Here is a 10,412-nt window from a genome sequence, read left to right on the forward strand (position 1 = left end):
ACACACACAAAAAGAGGCATCTCTTCCAGAATATGAAAGCACAAATTTTCGAGAAGAATCCTTTCTCTCTGGTGAGGACTCGAAAACTGTCACTTGCCAAAGTAGAAAAGGCTTTTTCTCAATCAGTTGTGCTTCTGAGAGTGGCGAGATGCATAGCATATACACCTCTGATGCAGAGTGCCCTTGGGTGGACAGGATCATGTGGAACAAGGCAGTCCTCCAGATATCCTGGCCTCAAGCCTTTGACGGCTTTGTAAGAAAGAAGCATCCCTTTGGATCCTGCCAAGAAATGAACTGGGAGTGTTGCTGCTTTTTGCCCTGTTTTAAAGTTTCAGCCAGTGCAGGTTAAAAAAAAGAGTAAAGGTAAAGGACCCCTGGATGGTTAAGTCCAGTCAAAGGTGACAATGGGGTTGCGGCACTCATCTCGCTTTCAGGCCGAGGGAGCTGGCATTTGTCCACAGACAGCTTTCTGGGTCATGTGGCCAGCAGGACTAAACCACTTCTGGCGCAACGGGACACTGTGAAGGAAACCAGAGCGCATGCAAATGCCATTTACCTTCCCATTGCAGCGGTACCTATTTATCTACTTGCACTGGTGTGCTTTCGAACTGCTAGGTTGGCAGGAGCTGGGACAGAGCAACGGGAGCACACCCCATTGTACGGATTCAAACCACTGACCTTCTGATCAGCAAGCCTGAGAGGCTCAGTGGTTTAGACCACAGCGCCACCCGTGTCCTTTCAGCCAGTACAAAGTGGGATTGGCTCACTTCCACAGTTGTGGGCCACTGGAGGTACATTTCTCCAGTGCTCCGACATCTGCACTGACTCCCTGTTCCAATGTGAGCACAGGCTGTCTTGGCTGCCTCAGGATTAGCACTTGGAGAATTAGTTGCATTTAATACCTGGGGTGGGGAATCTGCTAGGTTCCTACTCCCATCATCCCCCAGCCGGCATGGCCAATAACATGGGTTGACAAGAGTGGCACTGCCCTACCTCTGTTATAAAAGATGGAAGATCATCTCCCAGAGTAGAATCTGAGTCAAGAAGACTTGACTTGCTTTTCCATTTGCTCAGTACATACTGGATACAGTAGTACTTTGATTCTCAAACTTAATCCATTTCGGAAGTCCATTCCAAAACCAAAGCGTTCCAAAACCAAAGCGTGCTTTCCCATAGAAAGTAATGCAAAACGGATCAATCTGTTCCAAACTTTTAAAAACAACCCCCAAAACAGCAATTCAACATGAATTTTACTATCTAACAAGACCACTGATCCATAAAATGAAAGCAATAATCAATGTACTTTACTATAAAATAAATAAAATGGTATTGTTGATGATAAAAATATATATTTAATTTTTTTCTTACCTGCACTGATGATAGTCATTGTTTGGATGGGGGGCTTTTATCCATTTCCACAGTCACACAATCAATCAATCCATCCATCCATCCATCAAACAGTAGCTGAACTGGGTTCCACACAGTCACAGAAACAAATTAACCGAAAAAGCCTCAAAAACAAAAAAACACATAGTAAATAGCAAAAACAAAAACACCAAATATAAGCTCCAAATATCACCTCAGAACACTGAAATCAGAAATGGAAGGCTTGGATTACAATGGGGGGGGACACAAATTAGCAGCACGGCAGTAAAAACGGAAGCTCAGGACTCAAAATGGAGCACGTTCAGCTTCCGGGGGAAAGTTCGAAAACTGGAACACCTACTTCCGGTTTTGCAGCGTTCGGGTTCCAAGTTGTTCAAAAACCGAGGTACCACTGTATTGGAAACACTGAAGGCAAGAGAAGTTGTGGGTAGGATAGGGTTTGCATTGGAGCCTTTCATCCTGCAGGGATAGCATAAAGAGAACTGGCAATCTTTGGTCAGCTTCATTTGGGGCTGGGGTGAGGAGGGGGGAAATGCTCTGGGCCCCCCCAAACCCTTCAAGAAGCCCTGCTCCCAAGACTCCTAAATTTGGAAGGCCAACATTTTTCACACAGGCTCTCTGAACTCCTCGCTGTTTTATGCCAGGGTACCTCTACCTCGCCATTGAATATGCTCCCCACGGAAACCTGCTAGACTTCTTGAGGAAGAGCAGGGTCTTAGAGACTGACCCGGCCTTTGCCATTGCCAACAGCACAGCCTCCACACTCTCCTCACAGCAGCTACTGCACTTTGCAGCGGATGTGGCCCGAGGGATGGACTACCTGAGTCAAAAACAGGTAGGCTGCTTTGTTTCATTTTGCTAATGCAAGTTATTTACTGAGTCTTCCACTAGGGTTGCCACCCATCTTGTGTAATATTTCAATGTACAAATGCTATCATGGAATCGATATAGGATAGATGAATCAATACAGGATACAGTTTTGCTGATTCTCCCTCTGTCTCTTTGCCCCATACTCTCCAACACTTTGAAGCCCAAATCCAGGACGCCATCTTGCTGGGGGTTTTTGTCGCAAGAACATGGTGCCCATTTTGCACCGTGCTCCCCGCACTTGAAAAAAGTGCTTTTTAATGCACAGCACCCACAAATGTGACTTGGGGGGCACTGCACGAATTCACATGCAGGGGGGGGAAACACTTTTTGAGGCAGGGAATTGTGCCACGAAATCGCCTGAGATCATGGGAACCCAAATGGCCAACGTGCTCTTGCGATAAAAAATGGGTTGTCCCAGTCTGGGACACTAGCAAAGTATGCAGTCCCCCACCCCATTCTGCCCTGTATTTTGCCAGACCAAAAGTAGCAACCCTATCAGTGACAGGGGTGGGGAAGTCCGTTGACCTACTTCCTAGGTGCAGTTATGCTGTGGGGCACAGTCACCTCCCACCAGAGCCTCCCAACAGGAACTTCTTGGCTGGTGGATTCCTGGCTCCCCTCTGACGGCTGGGGAGATCGAATACTGCCTGCCTGCCTAATTGGCCAATCACACGCAGGCGTATGGATTGTAAGCTGGAGGAAGGGAGGATCTGACTGAGCCTGCAAGTTTTACTCAAGTCTGGCCCCCCTGCATTTGAATGGCCTGCCTCTTCCCCTACAACAGGCATAGGCAAACTTGGCCCTCCAGATGTTTTGGGACTACAACTCCCATCATCCTTAGCTAGCAGAAGCAGTGGACAGGGATGATGGGAATTGTAGTCTCAAAATATCTGGAGGGCTGAGTTTGCCTATGCCTGCCCTACAACAACCACACCTCTCATCATGCCTGACCATTGGCCAAGCTGTCTAGTTGGAGTTCAGCAATATTTGGAGGGCAATATTTGGAGGGCTACTGGTTCTGCGATCTCATAATTACCAGCCAAAAGCCCGTGAAGTATGCACAAGGCTTAAGTTGCAATCAGCCTTTGCAGTGTGTGATGCAAAGGCATCAGAAAGATAGGACAAACATTTTCTATTTTGGGAAGAGAGAGAAAAAGCAATAATGTTTTTGTTTCCTTTAGTTTATCCACCGGGATCTGGCAGCAAGGAACATCTTGGTTGGAGAAAACTATGTTGCGAAAATAGCAGATTTCGGACTGTCTAGAGGCCAAGAGGTTTATGTTAAAAAGACAATGGTAAGACCAAAATAAATGTGTCAGCTATGTTTCTTGCGCAGAGGTAACAACTGCCCTTTGATATTACCTGTAAAAAAATTAAATTCCTCTTCAGAAGCAGCAGAAATTAAAAATGGAGCTTCCTATAACATCTGAGAGGACAAAGGCCACAGTCCTGTTGAAACCACTGGGACTTAACCCCAAAGTCTAATTATTTAGGACTGGGACATTGGACAGTTAAGGGGGAAGTTTTCAGCTTTTGTTATTTGTAGATTTCACCCATTAAGAGTTGGAGAACCAGATGCTACAAGTGACAAAAGTTGAGATGAGTTTTGCATTTCCACAAACCTCAGAGTTCATCAGTGCAGGAGCAAGGTCAAAATGCAAACTTTATAACAGATTTGAAAACTTTCACCAGTGCCACTCTAGATGCATCCCTGGTTCTCTCGAGTGTGGGGGGACAACAACAAACGAACAAACAACACGGGGGAAGTATCCATCAATTTAAGGGCAGGGAGCCAGTCTGCAAAGGGCTGTTTACAAAGAGGTCTAACTATCGAAATGAAGGGGAAAGCCATTCTGGGTTAGGGGACTCTGGCAGTGGCGTAGCATGGGGGGTGCAGGGGGGGGCCGGCCGCACCGGGCACAACATCTGGGGGTTAGGGTTAGGGTGCGCAAATCCACGGGTAGGGGGCGCAAATTACTTGCCTTGCCCCGGGTGCTGACAACCCACGCTACGCCACTGGACTCTGGTAATGCATCAGAACAGAACTGTTGTGAGAGGCTGTAACACCATTCTAAACTCATTGTTTTAGGGAAGGCTTCCAGTGCGATGGATGGCGATTGAGTCCCTAAATTACAGCGTGTATACCTCAAACAGTGATGTGTAAGTGACTATGTAGTTTCTGACTCTGTAATGCTAGGATTTAAAGTGACCTTTAGTAATGCAGATGCATTGGAAAGGTGGGATAAAAATTCTTAAATAGATTTGTAACAATACAGTGGTACCTCAGGTTAAGTACTTAATTCATTCCGGAGGTCCGTACTTAACCTGAAACTGTTCTTAACCTGAAGCACCACTTTAGCTAATGGGGCCTCCTGCTGCCGCTGCGCCGCCGGAGCACAATTTCTGTTCTCATCCTGAAGCAAAGTTCTTAACCTGAAGCACTATTTCTGGGTTAGCGGAGTCTGTAACCTGAAGCGTATGTAACCTAAAGCATATGTAACCTGAGGTACCACCATACAGTGGTACCTTGGGCTAAGAACTTACCGTATTTTTTGCACTATAAGACACACTTTTCCCCTCCTAAAAAGTAAGGGGAAATGTGTGTGTGTGTGTCTTATGGAGCGAATGCAGGCTTCGTGTTACTTCTGCTGAAGAGGGATAGATCCCTCTTGCTCTCCTGGCTTCAGGGATAGCCTCCCGAAGCCTCCTGAGCAGAGCTTCACCCTGGTATGGCTCCCCTTCATCACATACACAGCCCAACAAGACAATGACAAGAATCCACCAACAACATACGAATCAATATGGCTAACCCAATTCAAAAACACACACACACACACACCCCACTCACACACGAAAACAAAGTTCAGCACAGTCAATCATGAACAAACAACCGCACCCTAGGCCAACCACAATTTCTCTCACCACCAAAGGAACACAAGCGAATAGCAAAGAGAACCCACACATACATTAAGCAAAATAGAAATATTGCCTCCCTACCCCACCCCCCTCCACCTCTTCTCCCCTTTTTTCTTCCTAATGTAACCCTAATGTCTCAACAAATGAAACTGACCTATGGAAAATGTAACTTGAAAAAAGAGACATACCTTTGTAAACCAAGAAAACTTTAATAAAATGTTTAAAAATAATAATAATCTGCCTTCCATGGAATTCAAAATTGCAATAGAATGCAATTTAAAAATAAATAAATATGGATATTTAATGCGGACATGCCTCAGGTTACCCGATTGAAGCTTGTGGACCACTGGCAGCCCACAAACCACAGTTTGGGAAGCCCTCTGTTAGAGGTTTTAAGCAGAGGCTGGTTGACAGGTCTATCTGAGATGCTGTAGCAATGGATTTTCTCCATTAGTGGATTAGAGGACCCTTGATGGAGAGGTCCTGTCCTGGTCTAGCATATGATGCAAATGGGAACAGTGGTTATATTCCAGTGGTTACCTGGACATTCCATTGACTTAGCTGGGACCAACTACCATTGGTCTCCTTCTCTAAGATAGCATACAATGTTTGTCAAGCCTCATGCTGACAAGACTAGACAGCCAATGCAATCCCAAGTGGTTTTCAGAGCAGTAGTTGAGCCTTAAACGCCATGCAAGTTCTCTGTATCAGCATGCTTAGAGCAAGGCAAAGGTTTTACATTTTAAGAAGCGATTGTCCAATTGTGTCCTTTTATTTCTATTACTTCTGCTTCATTTCTTTTAAAATAGATGCGTTCATGCCAGTTTAACTTGAAAAAAACCAACTTATTTTCAAGCACATGGAGGTTTATTTCTGATTTTGTATTTAGTTGTCTTCTTCATAATAAAAATAGGGAAGGGAGAGGCAAAATGAATGTTTTTTGTAATGGCGCATGTATCTTGGACCTGATTTTAGCTATAATAATTATAGGTGTGTGCCTGTTTATCTAGCACTAGATATTTTATAATACCCAGTCCTATATACAGTGGTACCTTGGTTTACAACCATAATCTGTTCCAGAAGTCCGTTTGTAAAACAAAACAGGTTGTAACCCAAGGCGTGCTTTCGCCAATGGGGCCTCCAAAAAATTTTTGTTTGTAATAAAAAAAATGGGTTGTAATAATAATAAAAAAAGGTTGCAAACCGGGACACACACTTCCGGGTTTGATTTGTTTGTAATCCAAAACGTATGCAAACCAAGTCATATGCAAACCAAGGTACCACTGTACAAGTGTTACAGCTTTTCTTTTTATTCTTTTCATAGGTGGTCATATGGCGTGCTATTATGGGAAATAGTTAGCTTAGGTAAGTAATGTGTGTGCTTTTAGCATTAGTATTTTGGTTAAGAATATGAGAACAACATAGCTGGATCAGACCAAGGGTCCATTTTGTCCATTGCAGTAATTTCTTAGCTTATATCCAGCAACTATTCTTTAAAGATACTCTGCCTTTGAACATGGAGATTCAATTTAGCTAGAATCGCTCACTGGCATTGATTGACCTCTTCACTATGAAAGCCAGCAGGTCTTGGTACGTTTGAAAGGGTGAAACTTTATCATGCCAAAATGCAAGAAGCCCCAACTGTATTGGCATTCTGCTAGCTTTTGAAGACACACCTGTTTAGACAGGCACTACCTGGAGCTCTCTACCCGAGTCTCTCCTGTTTTAATTGCTGTGTTGTTTTAATTATGGACTTTCATAATGTTTGTGTAATTGGTTTTTATACTTGTAAACCACTAAGAAGTCTGTGAGTACTATGTAAATTCTTAATAACACAGCTAAAGCCCTTTGTGAGAGCCCTCAGCCATATATGATTGACAAAGCATAATATGCAATGACAAAATGATACAAATCAGTCATAATTCAAATCCATCAAACCTCAGTACCACCACTATCTCTGGGGGCAAGGAGTTCTGTAAGCAGATTATGTATTGTGCAAAGTGTTTTCTTTGGTCAGTTCTGAAGCTACTGGTTGACCCTGATTGGCTTAACCCACAACTACCTATAGTATTTTTGCCAAACACTGGCAAGCCTTCATACATGGCTACTGGGCTTGGTGCAACAGTTGTTTAGACCTTGCCTAATTACCTGCCATGGTTTCACTGCTGATAACTGTCACGGTCCAGTTCATGGGCAATCAAAGTCCCGGCTGGGGGCGTCAGGACCGGGGCAAGATGGCAGGGGTGGGAGCAAGAACTGGAGTCCAGAAGCCAGGAATCAGGAAGAAAGGAGTCCGAGGGTCAGAGAGCCAGGAGTCACAAAGTCAGGGGTCCGAGGATCAAGAAGCAAGGAGTCAAGGAACCAAACGAAGCAAGGCAGGGAATGTGTTGCTGTGGCAAAGAGCTGAAGGGAAAATGCTGACCTTATATCCCTTCCCAGCTCTTGCCACCAGGTGCTGTGAGTTACCAATCGGCCTCACCTTTGTGGCCGCGCCTTGCCTCTTCAGAACTTAGGAAGGCCCCAGGCCTGCAAAGTCCTACTGGTCACAGGGCCTGGCTCCTGCACGCACTCCTGACAATAATACTGTACTGGCCTGAATATAAGCCTCACTTTCCCCCCAATTTCTGACCGTGAAGTTGAAGTGCGGCTTATATTTGGGACCTTACGGTATGCAGCCAGGAGCACAGGGCAAACAGCACCAGGAGCGTGGCAAAGCGGCACCCACCCTGTGCATAGTCCTCCGCCCCCTCCCTCAAGCATCCTTAGGACACTGACCTGTTGAATCTTCTGTTCTAGGAGGGACACCATATTGTGGGATGACTTGTGCAGAACTGTATGAGAAACTACCCCAAGGGTACAGACTGGAGAAGCCTCTCAACTGTGATGATGAGGTGTAAGTAACTCAGTCTCACTGAATGCCCTTTTCCCCTATGCCCTCTTTGCCTGACGACCTCTCTTAGAAAATGCATCTGTCATTGACGGGTGTTGAATATGGGGCAATTTGCTTCTGGTAAGTTAGGAGATGACTCCTAGAATTAATTATACTTTGACCAATTTAGTTTGGAAAGCAGAAGGAAGTTGCTAACCATGAAATAAGTTGAAGTTCTAGAGTGATTACCCTGGAGCAGAAACCACAATTTCATCTGTCAATTGGCCCTATAAAAATTGATTGTGTAAGAAATGCTTTGCTGTTTTGATAATCTCTCACTTAGGTCAAGAGAAAGCTTCGCTCCTTTCCCTACACACACACCTGACCTGCTGTTTCTCTTGCTTTAAGCCCTGTTGAAATGAATTGTGAGGTTTGTTTTTTTACATCTTCCTTTAATAACAAGACCGTTTGTCCAGGAAAACCTCCCCCAGCCTCTTGCCATTTGTGTTTCTACTCCAGGGACATTGGAAAGCCTGACTTTCCTGCTTTTTGCTATCACAATCATCGCCTCCCGTTTTTATATTTTGGGCTGCTTGCTGCGCATTTGTAATGGCTACTTGCTGCGCTGTAATGACGTTATTCTTCTTCTTCAGTTATGACCTAATGAGACAATGCTGGCGAGAAAAACCTTACGAGAGGCCATCATTTGCCCAAATACTTGTATCACTGAACAGAATGTTGGAAGAAAGAAAGGTAAAAGATGATCACGGTTGTCAGGTTGGGGTCAAAAAAGTATTACCAGCTCACGAGTTTGCTTGGCTGCCACTGTAAATCGTTCCCCTCTGGTCAGCTCCTGTCCCACGTGAAAACTTTGCATGTGTTTGTTTGGCCATATTCACATATGATTCTTCGCATAAAATGTGATGAGTTATTTGGGTGTACAGTCGTACCTTGGTTGTTGAATGCCTTGCGACTCAAACGTTTTGGTTCCCGAACACCGCAAGCCCAGAGGTGAGTGCTGTGGTTTGCGAACGTTTTTTGGAACCCGAATGTCTGAAGCAGCTTCCAGTTGAGTGCAGGAAACTCCTGCAGCCAATCAGAAGCTGCGCCTTGGTTTTCAGATTCCATTCAAAAACCAAAGTATGACTGTACCTAGGAGTTGCTGTACATCACCAGGTTTTAAAGACTTTTGTCAGGTGGTCTAACCACTGGTCTGCAGCTAATAGGTTATGTCCTGACATAGGAGGGTCTGATCAGCAGGAGCATTAACAGTATCTTTTTAAAATAGGTTTGGTTTTTTTAAGAGAAAGAGAAAGCATCAACTAGGGCTAGGATACCTGCCACCTGACAATTGTTGTAGTCCACGATCAGGGTCGATGCAACTTGTTAACCAAACAACAGCTGAAGGTCCTGCAGTTCTGGCAGAAACTGGTAGCCTAAAACTGTATTCAAGTCCTGTGACCAGTGCAGCTCTTTGTGACGTATTAGGGATAAAAGGACACGATTTGGGCTTGGGAGCTGGATGTTATCTGCAACAGAAAATTTCTATGTGCTGCTGAGGGCAAAGAGAAAATATTGAGCCTATTCTTCTTAATTGTAATTCCAGACTTATGTGAATACAACCCTGTATGAGAAGTTTACCTATGCAGGCATTGACTGTTCTGCGGAAGAAGCTGCTTGAGATGGAAAATCTTCAGTTATTTATCGTTTTGAGCAACCTCAAAGGAAGATGAAATGTGCTGATGTACAAAACTGCACAGAACGCTTTCTGTACAATACCTTCTTAGCTATATACACACTTTTTGAGTGAGTCCTGAATCAGTATGCTGTAGGAATGTGTATGTATGTGTGTACATAGGTATGTTTGTGTGTTTATGTGTATTGTGTGCATGTGCACTATATATATCTATATATATCTTTTGTCTGCCTATACATGCACTCACACACACGTACACTTTTTGGAAAGTGACTGAAATAAATACATTTTACATTTCATAGACTGTTGTGTATTTTCCCCCCTATACTGTTGGCATTTACTGCAAGCAATATAGTCACACTGCATACTTAAACCTCCGCCAATCCTGTGAGCCACTGCAAGCAAAACACAAAACACGGTAGGAAAGTAAAGGAGACAGTGATTTGTCATGTATATTTGCGTCGTAGTATGCGGTGTTCTTTCTGCACCATATTCTCAAATATTGAATATTTGCTTATTTTCTTATCAAATTTATATCATGTCCCTCCTCCTGAAGGAGTCCAGCATGGCACACACATGAATAAGAAAAAAACCATTTAAACTTCTAAAAACAGTTTACAAATGCTTTAAAAGAATCATAGGTTATTTCAGGATTGGCCTTTAACAGACTTTTTA

At 44.1% G+C, this 10,412-nt stretch overlaps 1 protein-coding gene across 1 annotated transcript in view; it reads left to right on the forward strand.

The window, feature by feature from the left end:
- TEK (TEK receptor tyrosine kinase) overlaps positions 1–10,036 on the forward strand; it is a 48,983-nt gene extending 38,947 nt beyond the window's left edge. The window contains exons 17-23 of the mRNA XM_081176194.1: positions 2,031–2,221; positions 3,438–3,551; positions 4,346–4,416; positions 6,497–6,537; positions 7,969–8,065; positions 8,695–8,794; positions 9,648–10,036. Coding sequence (XP_081032320.1) covers positions 2,031–2,221; positions 3,438–3,551; positions 4,346–4,416; positions 6,497–6,537; positions 7,969–8,065; positions 8,695–8,794; positions 9,648–9,722 — 689 coding nt within the window. The 3' untranslated portion in view covers positions 9,723–10,036. The remainder of the gene's footprint in view (positions 1–2,030; positions 2,222–3,437; positions 3,552–4,345; positions 4,417–6,496; positions 6,538–7,968; positions 8,066–8,694; positions 8,795–9,647) is intronic.
- The last annotated feature ends 376 nt before the right edge of the window (positions 10,037–10,412 follow it).

The sequence above is a fragment of the Podarcis bocagei genome (assembly GCF_964188305.1).
Source record: "Podarcis bocagei genome assembly, chromosome: 17".
Taxonomy (NCBI): Eukaryota; Metazoa; Chordata; class Lepidosauria; order Squamata; family Lacertidae; genus Podarcis; species Podarcis bocagei.